The sequence below is a fragment of the Siphateles boraxobius genome, unplaced genomic scaffold (genome assembly GCF_051911475.1).
Source record: "Siphateles boraxobius isolate OS27281-9 unplaced genomic scaffold, OSU_SipBor_1 7, whole genome shotgun sequence".
Classification (NCBI taxonomy): domain Eukaryota; kingdom Metazoa; phylum Chordata; class Actinopteri; order Cypriniformes; family Leuciscidae; genus Siphateles; species Siphateles boraxobius.
This window is the reverse complement of record NW_027509197.1, coordinates 36,698,955-36,722,330: the sequence shown is the minus strand read 5'-3', so window position 1 is coordinate 36,722,330 and position 23,376 is coordinate 36,698,955. Positions and strand designations below refer to the sequence as shown.

The window sequence follows — 23,376 nt, the reverse complement described above, 5'->3', positions numbered from 1 at the left end:
AGTTTTTGAACTTTGTCTTTTTCTGCCTAGCTCCGGTGATTGGCACATTTGGATGATGTCGTCTGCCCACTACCACTCATTATAACAGTGGGAGAAACTTAAAATACTTATGGTCTTACAGACATGATTCGAAACTGTAAAGGGTTTATTTTTATTTGTGTGTACTCGCAATAAAAACAAAACATTGTGCTTTTGTAAAATAAAGGAAAAAAAACAGGATGCCACTTTTTGCCGTCCCGGTTTCCTTTCCGTGAAGTTAGTGGAGCATGTTACAAAAATGAATCGAAACTCAGCATATAGGCTACTAGCAAGCTCTTGCGTGCCATTTGAACTCTTGTTGGGTTGAAGCGTAGATTGTCTCTTCTTCTTCTGCTCTTTTTCTTGTTGTGGAGGTGAGCAAACAGCGTTGCATTACCGCGCGCCCCTTTCTGGATTGTAGCGTGGATCGCCTGTGACTGACTGTATTCGTTGTCTGGCTGTATGCACAAAAACATTTATCGATACACCCCTTCCACGGATGCATGATTACAACGTCACCATCATTAAGCTTTTGACAACTCTTTTTTTTTTTGACAAGTCTTTATTTTTAAAAAAAATGTCCTTGAAAATTTGAGTTTGAGTAGTTTGCGATTAAAAAAAGCAATGACACTCTGAATTCGAGTAGTGAGTAGATAAGTTTATCTGTTGATACTATCTCTGAGAACCCCATTTTGTCACTTGTTAGCAACCACCTTTTTCAAGTAAAAGTTTTAAGAACAAGCACGAGGGGGTTTTACTGATGTATTATATGTCAACATAAAAATATCTTAAGCATGTGTTCACCACAGACCTTATTTCAGGCCTTTAATCGAAAACGTATTTTAAAAAAGCCATTGAATTTGGGACAATGGAACCGGAAGTGCTAAAATGCTCCAGGTTTTGGCCTAAAAAATACATCATCCCTGCAACACTCTATTGTCGTTTATTTTTTCCACGCTGCTCATTGGCTTATCCCTCTACCATAATCGCTAGTGTTAATGGCCTCGTCATCTTTCTCAAAAGCAGTGGTTCTCAATCAGGTGGTACGCAGCACAACACTTTACAGTTTTAAACTAAACATATACATTTAATTCAATTTTTTTTCTCATGTCTGTTTCTTAATTTTAATATATACACTACATTTTTACATCGGCATTGCACAATGTGATCGGAAAACATTTTACATGTATGCATACGCTTTTATCCAAAGCAGCTAACATTGCATGCAAGGTACACATTTCATCAGTGTAACCGGTCATACTTGACCCACTCCAATTGGGATTCGAACCTAAAGACCGCAGCCTCTAGCGTCAGTCGCTAGTGAGGGGAGTGAGGTTTACACGCACAGCTCTTATTCCTTGAGAATCGAACCCATGATCTTGTTGTTGCTAGCACCATGCTTTAGTTTACTGTTTGAGGTAAAGGGCAGTCAGCAAAAGTTTAAAGATAGAGTACATTGTTCCAAATTCATAAATATATGTATTAACTGGCATGTTTGAATTGGATTGCAAAACTTTAAATGTTATTTTGGTTGTGCATGTGTTTTTTAAGGCTCTTCCATAGATCTGCAAAGGCCACTTAAGCCAGTAGTTTTCTATCGAAGGTGGTACTTGGCCTGAAACATTTGACAAATACTGGAAAAATACTCCAAAGGGATTGGGAAAAGGTTACATGAATCAGCATTGGAAAGCCTTGTGAGAGGACCGTATGTGTGTGGTTGTGGTGGAACAACTGGTTTACGGTGACTCATACTGATGACATGCTGAGAAAACAGGGCGACTGTGTTTTAGAGCAGTGCATCTTAACTGGTTTTGTTTCAGGACCCAGATTTGACTTTTTTTAACCTCCAGTCAAAGTATATGAAAAATTATAAATTAAAAAAAATTACTAAGTATGTAGTCGAACATTAAAGCTTATTAAATGGGTCATATAATGAGAAATCAAATTGACCTTAACATTTTGAGGGTTTGTACTAGTTTTAAGAAGATGAATTGGACTGCAAAATTAGCGTATTAACAGCTGAAATTATGTTATAATCCATTTTAAATGATGATATTGTGAATTATTTGTGTTTTCCGAGAGGGTCTGTCCACAGATCTGTAAAGGGCCAGTCAAGAGACAGAAGCATGAAGCATGATCTTTAACTATAGGAATATTGACATTAATCAAATTATGGCATTTTAGGAATCTGTTTGCTTAATGCTGGAAGGGTTGTATGTTCTAAATCGACCAGAGGTAAAGACTTGGCCTAAAATGTATACATTTATGAATGAAGGCTGGTGTGCTTCCAGTTCCAAAGGTACACTACCATTAAAAAGTTTGAAGTCGGTATGATTTTTTAAATGCTTTTGAAAGAATGCTCATCAAGGCTGCATTTATTTTATTGAAAGCACAGTAAACGGTAATATTATGAAAGATGATTACAATTTCAAATATCTGTTTTCTTTTTGAATGTATTTTAACATTTAATTTATTCCTTTGATAGTAACGCTTTATTTTCAGCATCAGTCTTCACAATATCATAATTTAAAATGGATTATAACATAATTACAGCAGTTAACGCTAATTTTGCAGTCCATTTCAGTGTCACATGATCCTTCAGAAATCATTCTAATATACTGATTTGATGCTCAAGAAACATTTCTTATAATTATCAATATTGAAAACAGTTGTGCTTAAAGGTGACCTATTATGTCCCTTTTTACAAGATGTAATATAAGTCCTTGGTGTCCACATAATCTGTGAAGTTTCAGCTCAAAATACCCCACACATCATTTATTATACCATGCCCAAAATGCCCCTTTTTGGGTCGATGCAAAAACATGCTGTTTTCGTGTGTGTATCTTTAAATGTAAATGAGATGCTGAACCCCTCCCCCTCCCCCCTTTCCATGAGGGGGCTGTGCCTTTACAGCTCGGATGGAGAAACAGTATGGGGCCGTTTCCACAGAACACCTTTTTTCATTCCACTGACCTGCTTTTCCATTATTTTCTATGTGAACGTGCTAGACGTACCTCAGTCTTATTTATTTTGTCCCATTCAGTACCATTCACACACCGCGTGCCACTCAACCTTTTGCGTCTAAAAACTTGCGACGCTGGTAGTGGAAAACAAAAGATTTCGACTAGTTTTTTAAAAGTTAAACTTCTTTTAACATGAGTGCTGGATTTTTGGAACACCTTTTCCTGCTGTAAAGATGTGAGATGCGAGCTCAACGGTCAAACAAGTCCATCTAGCGCGTTTACATAGAAAAGCAATGGAAAAGTAGCGCAGTGGAACTGAAAAACACGTTCTGTGTTCATTGATACAACCAACAACAGAGCATTCTGATTGTTTATCACGTAGCTGAGACATTCTTGTTTTTCCACTAGCTGTTCTAGCGATGGGATAAACATGGCAGACTGTGTGCAGCTCTCTCAGGGGAGGAGCTAAGCTTATTCGATTCTGTTGCCAGTCGGGGACATGGCTTGTTACATTGTGATGTCATAATGTGTAGAAAATGCGAACGACTCATTTTGAGACACTGTTTACGATTCATGGGAAAAATAAAAGTGAGCGGGCTGATTTGTACCATTATTGGGTGGTTGTGTACACACACTGGCAACACACATTTATGTTCAAACACCATGTAAAGGTGAATTTTCATAATAGGTGCCATTTAATATTTGTGTAGAAACCGTGATGCATTTTTTCTCAAGGATATTCTGATAAAAAGAAAGTTCTAAATAACAGCATTTGTTTGAAATACAAATCTTTTCTAAGCGTATTAATGTCTTAAATGTCACCTTTGATGAATTTAATGCGTCCTTGCAGAATAAAAGTATTAATTTTATCAAATGCTGCCTCTAATTGCCCTTAGGGATAATTGTGGAGGGAACGGCTGAAACATGATGTTATATCAGCCCAGGTCAGCGTTCTGTCTCCAGCATTGCCTTTGTTGTGGAGGATGTGCCGTGAAATTTTGTAACGATAACAGTAGGATGTAAGAAATATAGGACATCTTGCACATTGAATTCCTAATTATTTTTGAAGTACTTCAGCCCGTGGAGCGGGGTTAACCTGATCGCTGTGTTCTCCTCTCCCCTTCACCGACGAGTTGACGCTTCTGCTTTAAAATTACCTTTTGATGCAGTAATTTTGCAAAATAAAATATTAACAGCATGTTTCTCAATGTACCATTCTGTTTGTTTTCTTCACAGGTGGAGATTCACGTTTTACCTGTACATATTTACTTATGGCGTGCGGTTCCTGAAGAAGGTAAACAATCTGTTTTGACTGAAAAATGTATGGTCAATGTGAAGCAGTACATTTTTTATTATTGACATGTTTATACATCCACTGTTTTGTTTTGCCCTCAGTTTTATTTTTTTCCATAAAAAACTCAGAGTTGTTGACAGGATGTTGTCGAGCAGAGAAGCGGCGTCTTTTTTAACAGCATTATCAAATAGATGGAGTGTCACAGTTTTTTATTTAAGTCAAGTCAAGGTTTGGTATCACGACTACAAAATGACGCACACATGCAGAGTTATTCTTCGCACTGCTTTTCATCATCTCTTGGGGTTTTGTGGAGCGAACATGCAGACAAGATGAAGTTAGAGAGATGTCAGCTTTGACTTGATTTTGATTTTATTTGTTGCGTCGTACTGTGCGACGAGAGACAGCATCCATAAACTCTCTTTCTCTCTCTGCCCTTCCTCTCATAAATCTATCCATAATTCATCAGTCTATCCATAATGCAGATTATTTCCCTCCAAGCAAACATGTTTGGCAGAGCTGGCCCCTTCTTTGACTCTTCAATGAAGCAATTAAAGGAAAGTTCACACAGAAATAACGATACTGCCATTATTTACTCACACTCATGTTGTTCCAAACTAGAGCTGCACAATACATCGCACATGGAGTTCAATGGAGCTTACCTTCAGTGCTGCAATATGCATTAGGAAATTATTTTAATGCATTAATCTGTAAAGTTTATGGAGATGCCGCAAAAAGACTAACAAATTAACAAGCTTATATAAGGTCCTTCTCAAAAAATTAGCATATTGTGATAAAGTTAATTATTTTCCATAATGTAATGATAAAAATTAAACTTTCATATATTTTAGATTCATTGCACACCAACTGAAATATTTCAGGTCTTTTATTGTTTTAATACTGATGATTTTGGCATACAGCTCATGAAAACCCAAAATTCCTGTCTCAAAAAATTAGCATATCATGAAAAGGGTCTCTAAACAAGCTATTAACCTAATCATCTGAATCAACTAATTAATTATAAACACCTGCAAAAGATTCCTGAGGCTTTTAAAAACTCCCAGCCTGTTTCATTACTCAAAACCGCAATCATGGGTAAGACTGCCGACCTGACTGCTGTCCAGAAGGCCATCATTGACACCCTCAAGCAAGAGGGTAAGACACAGAAAGAAATTTCTGAACAAATAGGCTGTTCCCAGAGTGCTGTATCAAGGCACCTCAGTGGGAAGTCTGTGGGAAGGAAAAAGTGTGGCAAAAAACGCTGCACAACGAGAAGAGGTGACCGGACCCTGAGGAAGATTGTGGAGAAGGACAGATTCCAGACCTTGGGGACCTGCGGAAGCAGTGGACTGAGTCTGGAGTAGAAACATCCAGAGCCACCGTGCACAGGCGTGTGCAGGAAATGGGCTACAGGTGCCGCATTCCCCAGGTCAAGCCACTTTTGAACCAGAAACAGCGGCAGAAGCGCCTGACCTGGGCTACAGAGAAGCAGCACTGGACTGTTGCTCAGTTTTGCATGTCATTCGGAAATCAAGGTGCCAGAGTCTGGAGGAAGACTGGGGAGAAGGAAATGCCAAAATGCCTGAAGTCCAGTGTCAAGTACCCACAGTCAGTGATGGTCTGGGGTACCAAGTTCAGCTGCTGGTGTTGGTCCACTGAGTTTTATCAAGGGCAGGGTCAATGCAGCTAGCTATCAGGAGATTTTGGAGCACTTCATGCTTCCATCTGCTGAAAAGCTTTATGGAGATGAAGATTTCATTTTTCAGCACGACCTGGTACCTGCTCACAGTGCCAAAACCACTGGTAAATGGTTTACTGACCATGGTATTACTGTGCTCAATTGGCCTGCCAACTCTCCTGACCTGAACCCCATAGAGAATCTGTGGGATATTGTGGAGAGAAAGTTGAGAGACGCAAGACCCAACACTCTGGATGAGCTTAAGGCCGCTATCGAAGCATCCTGGGCCTCCATAACACCTCAGCAGTGCCACAGGCTGATTGCCTCCATGCAACGCCGCATTGAAGCAGTCATTTCTGCAAAAGGATTCCCGACCAAGTATTGACTATTGAGTGCATAACTGAACATAATTATTTGAAGGTTGACTTTTTTTTTTGTATTAAAAACACTTCTTTTATTGGTCAGATGAAATATGCTAATTTTTTGAGACAGGAATTTTGGGTTTTCATGAGCTGTATGCCAAAATCATCAGTATTAAAACAATAAAACACCTGAAATATTTCAGTTGGTGTGCAATGAATCTAAAATATATGAAAGTTTAATTTTTATCATTACATTATGGAAAATAATGAACTTTATCACAATATGCTAATTTTTTGAGAAGGACCTGTATATAATAAAATATCTAATATATATAATTTATAAATATAGGCTATATATAATATTAAATTGTATATATATAAAAACGATGGATGGATGGATGGATGATGTCTTATGATTTATGACTTGTAAAATCATATAATTATAGATAGATAGATAGATAGATAGATAGATAGATAGATAGATAGATAGATAGATAGATAGATAGATAGATAGATAGATAGATAGATAGATAGATAGATAGATAGATAGATTAGAATAATTGTTTTTTATAAATACATATATACAGTATAGGTAATGCTGTGTGTCTTTGTAGAAACTAGGCTAAAGGTGAACAGCTTGAACTTGCATGGCAAAGTCTTTTACTGAATGAGTTCATTTACTGCAGATGGGACGGGTTTCTCCTGCTGGTGTTATTAATAGTACCAGGCAACTGGGCTGACATAAACCCAATACAGACCACAGCTCATCCTGGGTGAAGAACTGTTGAGCAGATATTGAAGAACTGATTCACCTGTTTCTTTTATCCTAATTAAGAAGAGTAGGTTATGGTGAAATGGAGCAACCAGGCAGAGCGTATTTGTAAATTGCCTTCCATTTTAATTCATGCAATTCATTTCCATTTTACATTTTCGTGGTTCTGGAAGTGTTTTCCACTATTTATTTTCTGCATAGGCATTTGATTTGATATCATGTGATAGAGACCCGAGCGGTCACAAGGAGAATCACACCAGGCATCCGTTTAAAGGTCGTTCCAAAAGAATTTGAATACTTTAAAGGCAAGGAAGTGCAAAAGGTCCATTCAACAGTGGATAAGAGCAAAAATAACAACAAAGGTTACAAAAAACACAGTCTAAAAACTAGCACCAACTTCTCTCACTAACTGTTGGAGACCGAAGTTTCTCATGCTCAAGCAGCATTAACAACCTTTGCATTAAGCTCTAAAACAATCTCTGTTACCCCTGCCTCACTTCTGAACTCTCTTAAATGCACAATTTTCACGCCCTTTATTTAATTGTAACATACCATTTTCTGTAAAACTTACGCTTGTCTCTATACATTTCGGCAAGTTCCCTCAATGATAGTTAAGACCAAGAGTTTAAAAACAATCAATAAATACAACCTACAGGCAAGAGAAAACATGTTTCCATTTGCACAACTGATTCCTAAATTAGTTCAAATGAGCATTTCCCACCACCCAGGGTGTGCACATCCCTAGAGGTTAGGCCCATTTCTCTAACCACAGGAAATGAAACTGTAAAACTCCACATTAACAAGTACAAAATGCATGATCTGAAGATCAAAGTTTTGAGGGATGGAGAAGCAACACTGGTTGTTTATCACAAACAAACAAAGCTGAATCAGAACAAAATAGTGTCAGTGCTGAATAGATTTTACACAGAAGAAAAACATGTACCTCTGGTTTCACAGACAAGGCTTGAAGGGGTGGTTCAGGATTTTGGACATCGGACCTCATTTCCATGTTAGCCTGGATGTTATTTATCAGTGGAGACAGTTTTCAAAAATGTTCATCAGTCCTTCCAGTTGCATAGTTCGCCGGTGCTAGGCTAGCGCGAGTCAACGGTATCTGCAAGCCTGGCATTAAAAACCGTTTTACCCACTCCACAGTACACCAAAAGCAAATAAATGATAACGCCAGACTATCGATGTAAATGTCTGTTGAGAGAATAATGTTAGAAATCAAACTACCCTTTCATCGCATTGCAATAGTTATACTTTGTTCCCTGTATTTATTAGCACAGTCTACAGCAGTGGCGGAGTGATATTAAGTTACCTAGGCAACCGAGAGAGCCGGTCCACATGACAATCACGCGAGTGTATTTCCCTGCCACTGACACTCATCACTACAGAAGCAGAGTATATCACCGTATTGCCAATTCCTTCGTTTACAATTGAAGGTTTCAATATCGTTGTTCAAGGCTACTACTAGCTAGCTAGACGTCCCGACTGTAGTCCGCTTCTGTGTTTACTTTTCGGCACAGTACTACTAACCGGAGCAGAGTAAAATTCCGCCGCTGCTGAGAAACTAGTTCCTGTAAATGTAATGCGATCATTGAGATGCAAGAGTAGTTTGATTTCTAACATTATTCTCTCAACAGACATTTACATCGATAGTCTGGCGTTATCATTTATTTGCTTTTGGTGTACTGTGGAGTGGGTAAAACTGTTTTTAATGGCAGGCTAGCAGATACCGTTGAATCGCGCTAGCCTAACACCGGCGAACTATGCAACTGGAAGGACTGATGAAATTTTTTGAAAACTGTCTCCACTGATAAATAACATCCAGGCTAACTTGGAAATGAGGTCTGATGTCCAAAATCCTGAACCACCCCTTTAAGTCTAGTCCCAGACTAAAATGCACGTTTGAGCTGTCTTAACTGAATGCAACTTGCACTGACATTTCTTAAAATTTGACATTGTTTTGTCTCAAGATTCACATCAGTAATGTTTTCTTCTAAGGCACATTTATAAAAGCTACTTAAATGTCCTAATTAAACTAAGGCCTTATCCTGGCTTAATCTAAGCTCTGTTTGTGAAACCAGGCCTAAAGCCCGTGATTCGACTTGCCCTGGTGAGAATTCACTGTTGTTTTTGCAGTATTGATAGTTTAACTAGTATAAAGAGTATACAATGATGTTAGCACTTTTAAGTGATGCTAGTTTGGAGCCGCAGCCTTTGGTTTTCTTGTTCTTGTATGCCGCATTTGAGAAAGATGCTTGGATGTACAGTAGCTAATTAGCCAAGAGTTGCATTAGATTGGATCATATTGTCAGCATTCTCAAAACACAACAGCAGATCTCACAGGAAATCATCAGCTTCACCAAAGCAGGCTTTTAACTTTCCTACATAATGATGTGGTTTATCAAGGGGGGGAGTGAATTCAAAGCATTTCAATTATGTAGCATTGAGGATAACGATTGTATTTTCAGTCTTTTCTATGCTTTGATGTGAACAGCAGAATTCAAAAGCTCTTTCAAAAGAAATTATCTTGTGTTTTTCGTAAAAAGCTCCGGAGATCATTTTTCTCCCTGTGTTTGATTTTAAAGACCCCGTGGCTGTGGAACACCCGAGAGTGCTGGTACAATTACCCCTATCAGGTACAATTATACTGTTTGTTATATCAATCATAATTATTAAAGGGTTCGGTCACACTATCATACTTTTTCCTCTTGAGATCCACAGGCTATGTAAAGGTTTTATTTTTTTTATTTTTTTTTAGACAAAACAGTCATAGTTTGGTTTTTATGACCATATTCCACCTTCTCTGAATCTTAGGCCCTGTTTACACCTGGTATTAAGATGCGTTTTGGTTGATCGGATCACAAGTTAGACGAGGGATTCCAGTTAACACCTGGTGTTTTAATCCGTCTCTTTTGTCCACTTTCAAACCACTTCTGTCCTGATTTCTTCGAGGGGAGGGTCTATGTGTGGGTAGGTACTTGCGCTATTTACATATGAACCCAAAAGGAGACACGGATAACATACGGAGAGCACCAGATTTAATTTCTTCTCTGACAGCTGCAAAACCAGCCGAACAAGCTCAAAATGTTTTAGACCCCGTTTACACCTGTATTTAGTGTCGTCCACTTGTGATCCGATCGACCAAAACGCATCTTAATACCAGGTGTAAACACGGCCTAAGATCCATTTAAAAGTTACTTACCATTTTGCCTGGCAAGACAATTAAAGGGGATAGTTCAATCAAAAGCAAAAATTCTGTCATTAATTACTCACCCTCATGTCGTTTCAAACCGTAAGACTTTCGTTCATCTTCGGAACACAAATAAAGATCTTTTTGATGAAATCTGAGAGATTTCTGTCCCTCCATTGACAGATACGCAACTAATACTTTCAAGCTCCAGAAAGGTAATAAAGACATAAGGCAACGCAAGTGCTTTTTTTGTGGAAAAAAAACATAAAACATAATTTGCCACTTTATTTACATAATATTAATCTTCATAAAACTGAGGTTAAACCACTGGAGTCACATGGTTTACTTTCATGATGTCTTTATTACCTTTCTGGAGCTTGAAAGTGTTAGTTGCGTAGCTGTCAATGGAGGGACAGAAAGCACTCAGATTTCATTAAAAAGATCTTCATTTGTGTTCTGAAGATGAACGAAAGTCTTACAGGTTTGGAACGGCATGAGGGTGAGTAATTAATTACAGAATTTTCATTTTTGGGTGAATTAACCCTTTAACATTGTAGTCAAATATAATCAAATAATGTCATTCCTAAATTTTTAATGCCAAACTAGGGTTTGTGAATTGATGAAAAGCTCATCATTAATTAAATCATAACATATCAAAATTAAATTATTTTAAAATAAAATATATACTTTTTTTATTAAATAAAATGTAAATGTATTTAAAATTAAAATATTTTTTTTAAAAGATTAAATATTTTATTTACCTGCATATCATGTGACCATTAACCAATATGCTTATGTGTTGTTAAAATTGAAAAATATTTCACCTGACAAAAGGTTTGAAAATCTCTGCTGTGATGTGTCCAAATCCTCATTAGGGCCAGTGCAAATGTGGTCTTGTGTTGCATTGACGATGTTGTGTATGACTTTTGCAGCCGTTAACCGTGGATTTGCACTACTACTACATACTGGAGCTGTCCTTCTATCTGTCGCTGCTCTTCTCGCAGTTCACGGACATTAGAAGAAAGGTATGTGAGATTACACTCATATATAAGAAGAGCATCAGTATTGGGCTGCTGGTATCAATTCACTGTACATCTGATCTAGATCTGAAAAATAGCTTTGTGGAAAGCAATGAGCGTTGGTTAGGTTTGGTTAGATGTGTCTCCTTCAGTGGTTTGAGTTTCTCATGAGAAGGCTCGCGCAGTGACATGCGGGTCTGGTTTCCTCTGCTGTGCACAGGCAAAACTTCCTTTTCAGCATGTTAAAGCATGACCACTAATAACTGCTGCCACTTCATTTCAGCTTAAGCTTGCAGTGTTTAATATTCATTCTGTGTTCTAATATTCATCTGAGGTTTAAATATGAAAAAAAATACATGCTCAGTATGCATGATCCTCATTCATATACCAAATTAAGTTGAGTTAAGTTTCTTTGTGAATGTGTTGTTACATGTTAAAAAAGTCAGTGGGTGCCTGACAAATAATTTATCTGATCCATTGCAGTTCTGGTTCAAATATTTTTTTGCAATCTAAATTGTTGTAAATTTATTTTCAGCTTTGCCATTTTGATTATAAAGGACCAAGTAAAGATTTGTGAATATTGCTTTAATATTGATCTCTCTCTATTACTCAGGCATATTAAAGGATTAGTTCACTTTTTTAAAAAAAGTTTTGCTGATAATTTACTCACCCTCATGTCATCCAAGATGTCCATGTCTTTCTTTCTTCAGTCGAAAAGAAATAAAGGTTTTTGATGAAAACATTCTAGGCCTTTTCTCCATATAATGGACTTCCCTGGGTACCAAACGGTCCAAGGTCCAAATGACAGTTTCAGTGCAGCTTCAAATGGCTTTAAACGACACCAGACGATGAATAAGGGTCTTATCTAGCGAAACGATCGGTCATTTCCAAAATAAATAAAAAACTTTAAGTTTTATAAGCACAAATGCTCGCCTTGCTCTGTTCCGTGATGCACGTTTGTGACTCTCCTGTTCGAACTCGTTTATCAAAATGAACAAATCTTTTTTCGAGTCATTTCGTTCATTCAACGAACAAAATGAACGAAATGACTCGAAAAAAGATTTGTTCATTTTGATGAACGAGTTCGAACAGGAGAGTCACAAACGTGCTGATCGTGAAATGACCGATCGTTTCGCTAGATAAGACCCTTAGGCATCGTCTGGTGTCGTTTAAAGCCATTTGAAGCTGCGCTGAAACTGTCATTTGGACCTTGGACCGTTTGGTACCCAGTGAAGTCCATTATATGGAGAAAAATCCCAGAATGTTTTCATCAAAAACCTTAATTTCTTTTCGACTGAAGAAAGAAAGACATGGACATCTTGGATGACATGGGGGTGAGTAAATTATCAGCAAAAGTTTTTAAAAAAGTGAACTAATCCTTTAAGCACTCTAAATAAATACATGCACTACCATTCAAAGGTTTGGTGTCAGTAAGATAAAAAAAAACTGCATTAAATTGTGTCAGTAAAGACATAATATTAAAAATTATAATATAATTTCAAATAAAACTGTTCTTTTTACTTTCTATTCATCAAGGAACAAAAATTTTAAGCAGCACAACTGATTTCAACATTGATATTAATCTTGAGCAGCAAATCAACATATTAGAATGATTTCTGGAGGGTCATGTGACTGAAGACTGGAGAAATGATGCTTTTCCATGATGCAACACAGGAATACATTTTAGAATATTTTCAAATAAAATAAAAAATATTTGAAATTTTAATATTTCTCAATGTGTTGCTGTATTTCGGATATCAAATAAATAGATAAAAACAAATGCAGCCTTGGTGAACAGAAGAGACTTCTTTTGAAAAAAATTTTTTAAACAATCTTTTGAACACTAACTAACTAAATAAAACCTCCGAACCTAAAGTCAGGAACCTTTTTTCTGCACATGGACCTTTTATAAATTACTCATAGAAATTGTTGTACATATGCATGTAGGATGATTTTTATGATAAAGCAAAAAACAGTAAAAACTTCCACGTAAATCTGCGTGTGTTTTCTTTTCTTTTCTTTCTTTTCTTTTCTAATAGCTTTGATAAAACATTATTTCTTTCGTATGGTCTTTGTTTCTTGTTGCCCCGCCCACCATGAAATCATTGTCCAAAATCCTGCCTCAAATAATTCTATATTAACATTTATATAAACACCTTCTGTTTGGCTGTTATTGTGCCATGCCACACATAATTTATGCTTTCATTGTGGACAGGCAAATGACTTGACACCTGGTTGGGACACAATGTAAATCTTAAACAAATGTCATGTAAATGAATGCAAATGTAAACAACTAGAATCCAGTCTGCCTTCAGCAGTCTCAGAGCTTCACTGAGATCCACAGGCTCTGCAATCACCGTGTGTTGATTATGGCGATGTGTTTTCTCGATGTTAAAGATCTCTCCCGCAGCTGCCGTATTGGGTTTGTGGTGTAACGCAGGAGATGCTCAGCCTGTGTGTTTGAACAGGTGGACGGTTTCTCTCAAAGACTTCTTGAAATCGCAGTTAGCACTTGCAGTCTGTGCTTTACATATTTTCTTTCTCTTCTTTCCTTTACAACACCTCAGTGTCAGACTCATGCACTGACTCGCTCTCATTTCTCTGCTCATCGTTGGCTTGTTTTTCTGTTTTTACAGTGTTTGCAAGGCAGTACACCATTTAGGGTTTGGTGGAAACAGCTAACCCTTCGTTTTAAACTTCTGCAATTGTTTTAGTTTGGACTGCTTAACACACATTGTGTGTGTGTGTGTGTGTGTGTGTGTGTGTGTGTGTGTGTGTGTGTGTGTGTGTGTGTGTGTGTGTGTGTGTGTGTGTGTGTGTGTGTGTGTGTGTGTGTGTGTGTGAGTTTGAGTGTAGTGACTAATGGGGACTCGTGGCTCCGCCCTGCAGGAAGTTTTCTGTAATGGGTATTGTTTAGGGGTCGGGTTAGTGTAAGGGGAGAGGAATATACAATTTGTACGGTATAAAAACCATTACGTCTATGCAGAGTCCCCTCAAATACAGGTCCTTCTCAAAAAATTAGCATATTGTGATAAAGTTCATTATTTTCCATAATGTAATGATAGAAATTAAACTTTCATATATTTTGGATTCATTGCACACCAAATGAAATATTTCAGGTCTTTTATTGTTTTAATACTGATGATTTTGGCATACAGCTCATGAAAACCCAAAATTCCTATCTCAAAAAATTAGCATATCATGAAAAGGGTCTCTAAACGAGCTATTAAACTAATCATCTGAATCAACTAATTAACTCTAAACACCTGCAAAAGATTCCTGAGGCTTTTAAAAACTCCCAGCCTGTTTCATTACTCAAAACCGCAATCATGGGTAAGACTGCCGACCTGACTGCTGTCCAGAAGGCCATCATTGACACCCTCAAGCAAGAGGGTAAGACATAGAAAGAAATTTCTGAACAAATAGGCTGTTCCCCGAGTGCTGTATCAAGGCACCTCAGTGGGAAGTCTGCGGGAAGGAAAAAGTGTGGCAAAAACCGCTGCACAACGAGAAGAGGTGACCGGACCCTGAGGAAGATTGTGGAGAAGGACCGATTCCAGACCTTGGGGACCTGCGGAAGCAGTGGACTGAGTCTGGTGTAGAAACATCCAGAGCCACCGTGCACAGGCGTGTGCAGGAAATGGGCTACAGGTGCCGCATTCCCCAGGTCAAGCCACTTTTGAACCAGAAACAGCAGCAGAAGCGCCTGACCTGGGCTACAGAGAAGCAGCACTGGACTGTTGCTCAGTGGTCCAAAATACTTTTTTTGGATGAAAGCAAATTTTGCATGTCATTCGGAAATCAAGGTGCCAGAGTCTGGAGGAAGACTGGGGAGAAGGAAATGCCAAAATGCCTGAAGTCCAGTGTCAGGTACCCACAGTCAGTGATGGTCTGGGGTGCCATGTCAGCTGCTGGTGTTGGTCCACTGTGTTTTATCAAGGGCAGGGTCAATGCAGCTAGCTATCAGGAGATTTTGGAGCACTTCATGCTTCCATCTGCTGAAAAGCTTTATGGAGATGAAGATTTCATTTTTCAGCACGACCTGGCACCTATTCACAGTGCCAAAACCACTGGTAAATGGTTTACTGACCATGGTATTACTGTGCTCAATTGGCCTGCCAACTCTCCTGACCTGAACCCCATAGAGAATCTGTGGGATATTGTGAAGAGAAAGTTGAGAGACGCAAGACCCAACACTCTGGATGAGCTTAAGGCCGCTATCGAAGCATCCTGGGCCTCCATAACACCTCAGCAGTGCCACAGGCTGATTGCCTCCATGCCACGCCGCATTGAAGCAGTCATTTCTGCAAAAGGATTCCCGACCGAGTATTGAGTGCATAACTGAACATAATTATTTGAAGGTTGACTTTTTTGTATTAAAAACACTTCTTTTATTGGTCGGATGTAATATGCTAATTTTTTGAGATAGGAATTTTGGGTTTTCATGAGCTGTATGCCAAAATCATCAGTATTAAAACAATAAAAGACCTGAAATATTTCAGTTGGTGTGCAATGAATCTAAAATATATGAAAGTTTAATTTTTATCATTACATTATGGAAAATAATGAACTTTATCACAATATGCTAATTTTTTGAGAAGGACCCTATAGTGAACCAGACATATTTATTTTATCTGCAGCTGACTATAAACCAGACATATTGTGACATTAAAAAACCTACGTCCAACCGAAAACTCAAATTCGATCCTTTTGCTGCCTTGCATACCCTGCTGATTCCTTCAGAAAATGCAAATCATGTTTTTGTTTCTTTTGCTCTCTCCTTTCAGTTTTTTCCATGCCCAAAATTCAGCCCACATTGAGGACGTCCTCTGCCCCATTCCCGCCTGCACTAGTGTGCTCCTTCTCTTCGTTTGCCATGCTTCCATTCTGTTTTTCGCCCCACTGCACTTCCTCCTCATCTTCATCTTCATCAACCTGCTCGGCTGAGTCAGTTCAATCCCATGATGCCGCAGGGGAGCATGCAACACTTGGCCTCTTAACAGCTTTCTTTAACAGGATTTCCTCAGAGAATAGAGTGTGAGACACTGCAGCCATGTTTCAATATGAAGCTGCTTAATTTCAAAATTTCTTGTTGAACAAGTTGTGAATAGTCTTGAATTAGTCGTTCCTGTTCTGCAGTACATTTTGGACTCTCACCCCCCTTTTTGAGAATAGATCTAAACTTAAATGTTTGTAATTCATGAATGCTTTAGAAAACAAAAATACAGAATACAGAAAGCATTTCAAAAAACAAAACTGGAAAAAAGTTTTAGAAGTTGAAGTTTACTGTAAAGCAAATGTGCTGTACTAGAATATCAAAACCATATGTCTAGCCAAGCTGTGTTCTATATAAGTTGATATCACAAATTTAGCCCGCTAAAAGATTTTAAAGTACTGTATTCATATTGACACAAGTTTTCACAGGACAAGATTAATATTTACAAAATATTAATTTCCCAATGCATGTTCACACAAGAACGTCTGCTCTCGCGTCACGTGAACGTGCGTTGGAGATTAATATTTTATAAATAAAGTGGTAAATTATGTTTTTATGTTTCAACAAAGCACTCGCGTTGCTTCATAAAATTGAGGTTAATCCACAGGAGTCACATGGATTACTTTAATGATGTCTTTACTACCTTTCAGGGGCTTGAAAATGGTAGTTGCGTAGCTGTCAATTAGTGTTGTTAAAAATATCAATATTTCAATATGTATCGATACTTGGCCTAAATATCTGAAAAGGTTCCAATACTCCTTTTCTGCAGTAACGATACACTGATACCAGCTGCGTGTTCTAGTACTCTCTTCTCTCCGAATTGACACAAACCTGCCTCCCCTCACTCACTCACTCATTTGCTTCGGTTAAATAGAGAAATGTATTTATTAGGATTAACCCCTTGAGATGAACCATCTCGTTTTCGAGGGGGAATAGTGCTTGTATTGTGCACTATTTTACTCATTCCCGCAGGATCTGCGCTTACACCACTGACCTATAAGTGGCGCTCTTACTACACAAATACATACAGATTTATGTTAAATAATTTTAATTCAAATAATTATCCCCATCTTGCCTAGTATTCATATAAATACAGTCAGTTTTGCAATGTAAATAGTTGAGTGAAAACACATGTTGTGTAACAGTATTGGATCCGTACGTTAGCTCTTAAAGTGACAGTAGCCTAATAAACCTGCTGCCGTCTGTCATTTTAATCAACGAACAAAGACAGAGAAAAATCACTCTCTGCTCTTGAGTGAATACGTTTTGTAACTTTAATTGTAAACATTCATCTGTATTTAATTTTAAGAATTTTACTTTAAAAACAGTTCTCATAAAAGGGTATAACAAACTTTCAGAAATATATGTGGGCAAGCTCAGACACATTAACAATTTTAATACTAACTTGATTTACACAATGGAAAGAAAATGAATCAAATGACTAACACGTTGAAGATGAAGAGCTATTGATAGTCAACAATTGCTTAGTCAGAGTTCAGCAATTGGCAGTAAACACTTTCATGAGGGGGCCAACATGAAACATTTTTTTTATTATTATTATTAAAACAAATAAATTAAACTAATGAATAAACAGCTGGAATATATGTTAATAAATTTAAGTAATTAAATAAAAAGTTCTTCACTTTTATGTTAACTTAATTGTGACATTATGATTAAAAAAGTAACTAATTTGACTTCCATCAACTTCCAACAAATTGTGAGTTTAATGTTTTATGCAGTGTATTTAGACATGGGATGAGGACAGGAAAATGTACTGCATATTAAGAATGACCCAAAAGTTTGCCTTCTAGGTTTACAGTGCATAAACATTTACACGTTCCATGTGACTCCCTGCAGGACTTTCTACTGATGTTCCTGCATCATGTGGCCACCATCTCTCTGATCACCTTCTCATATGTGAATAACATGGCTCGAGTGGGAACGCTTGTCATGTGCCTGCACGACGCTGCCGACGTTCTGCTGGAGGTGATTTCCTATTACATCCATTAAAACCACAGAAAAAAAGACAATTCTATGCTCATTATTCTTAGTATCTATGGCAGCACCTACAGCAACAGGAATATCTTGGTAGATAAAGGTTTAATTTTAAAGTTACTGATTTAAATGTTATTGTTGGAAAGTTTTTTTGGCAGGTCTACATGATAGGGAGAGATCATTTTAAAAGCATAGTCCATTCAAAAAACTAAATAGCCTCATGTTATTCAAAACTTGCTTGACATTTTTTCTTCTGGGAAAATCACAAATATTAAAGTACCATAAAGTACTATAAATGTAGTCAGTATGAGTCATGTGTTATTTTCTAAGGGATAGGTCACCTTAGAATGAAAAGTCATCATTTACTCACCCTGCTGTTGGTCTAATGCCATATGTCCCTCTTTCTTTTTTTGGACCACAAAATGATTATTATTTTTTTTTTCTATGTCCTGCTCACGCTCGTCCATATAATGGCAGTGAATAGTGACCAATATCAAGCACAAAAAGATGCAAAAGTACCACAGAATGGTCCAATGCGAATGTATAATATATTCCAAGTGTTCTGGGGGTATAGGATAGGTTTTGATGAAAAACAAACCAAAGTTTAATGCATTATTTAATGAAAATCCTGAGCTTGGCCGCTGGTCTTCTGTGTGCGTGTTCATGAGACTCTAATATTGGCACAGTTCACTCCGACTCGCCCTGAAAAAAGCAGAGAAGTTGTGAGAAATCAAGATTAATAAATACAAATAAATTACGTGACATGAAATGCACATAGCTGTGCACACAAGACCAACGGCCAAGGTCAGGATTTTTGTGAAATAATATATTACATTTCAAATTATTATTTTATTTTTTTCACCAAACCCTATCATACAACCCCAGAACTCTTGGTATATACGACATGTCACACTGGACCACTTAGGCTACATTCACACCGCAAGCCTTAGTGCTCAATTCCGATTTATTGCTCAGATCCAATTTTTTGGTATAGCTATTCACATTGTTGTTTTAAATGTGGCCAATGTCAGATTCCAGTGCGAACAGATCATGGTCCTGAACTGGACCGTCCTCATCCTTCAGATGAGACATTAAACCGTTGTCCTGACTCTCTGTGGTCATTAAAAATCCCACGATGTCCTTCGGAAAAAGAGAAGGGCTGTAACTCCAGCATCCTGGCCAAATTTGCCCATTGGCAATGAGTTCCTGAGTCCGATGACATAAGACGAGCTGACGTGTTATCTGGTGCGCCCGAGCTTCGTTTACAGTCTGAGGGAGACGCGCGCTGTAAACAAAACAATCTTTGCAAACATGTCTAAGGATTTCGACACAGGGGAAGACTTGCATTTTTTTTTAACCAGACATATTTATTTGAACCCGAATACACGGACGCACCAGATACACGTCAGCAGCGTCTTACGTCAGCAGCGTCACTGCGGACTCGTGAATTCGCGGATTGACAACAGAACCGGAAGAGAATACAATGCTGAATAAAGTCGTCGTTTTTGTTATTTTTGGAACAAAATGTATTTTCGATGCTTCAAAAAATTCTAACTAACCCCCTGAGGTCACTTGGACTACTTTGATGATGTCTTTATTGCCTTTCTGGACAAGGACAGTATACCGTACATAGATTTTCAATGGAGGGACAGAAAACTCTCGGACTAAATCTAAAATATCTTAAACTGTGTTCCGAAGATGAACGGAGGTCTTACGGGCTTGGAACGACATGAGTGTGAGTCATTAATGACATCATTTTCATTTTTGGGTGAACTAACCCTTTAAGGACACCAGTTTTCTTTGTAAATGAATAATGTATCGTAAATAAATAAATTTTCTTCCTTAAAATACAGGTTGCATAAGGACACCCCTATGTTAAATTCCCATAGAGGCAGGCATATTTTTATTTTTAAAGTCCAGTTATTTCATGGATCCAGGATACTATGCATCCTGATAAAGTTCCCTTGGCCTTTGGAATTAAAATAGACCCACATCATCACATTCCCTTCACCATACCTAGACATTGGCATGGGGCGCATAAGATCATCTCTCAATGCAAATCATACCAGCTATTAGCCTAACTGAAATAACACCATGCCAATGTCTAGGTATGGTGAAGGGAATGTGATGATGTGGGGCTTTTTTAATTCCAAAGGCCAAGGGAACTTTATCAGGATGCATATTATCCTGGATCCTTGAAACAACTGGCCTTTAAAAATAAAAATCTGCCTGACTCTATGGGAATTTAACATAGGGGTGTCCTGACTTACGCAACCCGTATTTTAAGGAAGAACATTTATTTATTTATGATACATTATTCATTCACAAAGAAAATTGGTGTCCTTAAAGGTTGGATTTTTCCTCATTTTTTAAATTAAGCATTAAGATCAATTTCCAAAAGATGATTATGCTATCCACTGTATATATAATGATTGGCTTAATCACTCTGTCTCCTCTCCACCAGTAAGCTGGTGTGTGGTTGGCGTTCTGGCGCAATATGGCTGCCGTTGCATCATCCAGATGATGCTGCACATTGGTGGTGGTTGAGGAGATTCCCCCTTCCATATGTAAAGCGCTTTGGGTACCTAGAAAAGCATTATATAAATGTAACAAATTATTATTATTATTATTATAACTGACCCATATGCGCAAAAGAACAATAAAAAGACGTCATGCAGCACTGTCATACGGAAGCAAACACGGAGAACATTAAGTAAGAGATTACGTGTTTATTTATAGTGTAATCTGTCGTTGAAGCCAGCCAATTTATGCGCAGGCAATATTAAAAACAAAGACGAGGATGCGAAAAAAGAGACCAGAGTTTTTATATTTATGAAATGAGCCCTCATGTTTTGCTTGTAGAGCTGTCACTGTAATACTTATGAGTTCTGACACATTGTCACACTGTCCTTCACTGACTATCTCTCGATACTGTCTTGATAACGTCAGTTATATAAAATCTTTGAAGTGATTCCCATAAGCTCAGAGTTGTGACGAATGTTCCTCTAGAATGACGTAAAAGTCGCATGAATTCCGATATGACTTCAGACAGAAGCTTGCTTTGCAAAACATCTGAACTACATCGGGTGTAAAACCACATATACATATGGAAGTGGCACATATCAGAATCGATAAGATCTGATTCTATGTGGTTTGTGCCGTTCACACTGTCATGACAAAAACAGATCTGAGTCACATATGAACAAATTAATCGGATTTGGGCACATTAACCTGCAGTCTGAATCTAGTCTTACTGTACATTCAGGATTTAAGATTAGTGATGCAAGATGTGCTATTTGCATGCATTAGATGCCAGTCATTTTGATATAAATCATGCAGCAAGTTTGTGTTTGCAGGCTGCTAAAATGGCCAATTACTCCAAGTGCCAGAGACTCTGCAACGTCCTGTTCATCATGTTTGCCCTGGTGTTCATCAGTTCCAGGCTGGGAGTGTATCCTGTATGGTAAGACACTCCTGTCAGTAACAGATGATGTGCGTTGATGATGTGTCAGAACCTCTCGTTCTCATCTGTATATCTGAAATGTTCTATTTTATCATCTTTTGCAGCGTTTTTATTTCAGGTTTTGACACCTTCAGTCAGTGTTGTTGCCAAGTAATAGTTACTATGGTTACAGCAGTAGTGTTGAGATGTGGAAGAGTTCAGTATGAGAGAAAATAGATGGGATCTTAGTTTTTTACACCTATAATTAGCATTTAATTACAAAAGGAAATAGCACTGTGCTTTAATCAAACATTTATACATGATTTTTTAGACCATTTAGACAACTTTTCAGATTTTGGCTAAGAATGTGTGGCAGTGCTGATTCCCACAAGAAATTATTTTAACCAGTGTTGTTATTGTTAACTAAAACTATTAAAATAGTTTTCTTCATTAAAATAACGCTGAAGTCAAATAAAATGTAAATATTGAATGGAAAAAATAAAAGACAAACGAAAATTAGAAATTACTGAAATAAGTACTAAAATGACTAAAACTGAAATAAAAATAAGTTAACGCTAAATAGAAATATAAAAAAAATGAATACAAATGACAAAAGCACAACAAAATTACTAAAACTTAAACTAAAATTAAATCTGAAATATAAAAATTAAATTAGTTCAAAAAATTTATAAAAACCATAATAGTATATAAAATGATAACATTGATTTCATAAAACAAAAAATATTGGGGAAAGTAAAAACAGTAAAATACACACACACACACACACACACACACACACACACACACACACACACACACACACACACACACACACACACACACACACACACACACACACACACACACACACACACACACACACACACACACACACACACAAAAGGTTAGAACAAGATGTAAATGTGCATGTTGGTACAAGAATAGTGTGATAAATGATCCATATCCAATGGATGCATATCCAATTTTTCTACCTCAGCTTAGCACCTCTGAATGTGGTTTGATACGATCTCAAAAAGTTTTGAACCATGCTTGTGCCTGAAAGTAGTTGGTTAATACCAGGTGTATCGGCGTCTCACATGTTTCACTACTGTGACTTTTTCAGATCCATTATTCTTTTGACAGGATTCTTTTCTTCAAAATGAGTCATCTGTGCTTTTTCTTCTAGCTTTTCTCATTAATCATTCAGTCGTGGAAAGACGTTTTATTCACTCACCTCATCTAAGTGTCTACTGTGGCTTTTGAGTACTTGATTGTGTGACTCTAATGGAATTAGAGAAACGGTCTAATCACAGCGTGCGATTAGATTCAGCTCCACGTGAGAAACCGTTGAGTTGTTGATGGATGTGACGGCAGCAGCCCAAGTCTCTGGTCCTCAGAGTCCTCACTGTCATTTAGTAATGATTATGAAATGGCCTTCACAGAGCTGCTGTCATAGTCCCTGTATTCACTGATACGCTGCAGTGCGAGTTCATGTCAATTCTGATCCAGTCTTATTTTAGAGGTTAAGAGTCGTGCATCTTGTGCTACAATGCAGCAATGAAAGCTGACCTTTTATAAAAGAGTTTGCATGATCAGCATCACTCATTTGATTTACATTTGATCTAGTGACTGCCAGAATCT

General features: G+C 37.6%; 1 protein-coding gene across 1 annotated transcript in view; it reads left to right on the top strand.

Annotated features, from left to right (window-relative positions):
• cers6 (ceramide synthase 6) overlaps window positions 1–23,376 on the top strand; it is a 48,854-nt gene that overhangs the window by 19,108 nt on the left and 6,370 nt on the right. Inside the window, exons 4-8 of the mRNA XM_077217034.1 lie at window positions 4,218–4,275; window positions 9,679–9,729; window positions 11,216–11,308; window positions 18,156–18,284; window positions 21,650–21,756. Of these exons, the coding sequence (XP_077073149.1) occupies window positions 4,218–4,275; window positions 9,679–9,729; window positions 11,216–11,308; window positions 18,156–18,284; window positions 21,650–21,756 (438 nt within the window). The remainder of the gene's footprint in view (window positions 1–4,217; window positions 4,276–9,678; window positions 9,730–11,215; window positions 11,309–18,155; window positions 18,285–21,649; window positions 21,757–23,376) is intronic.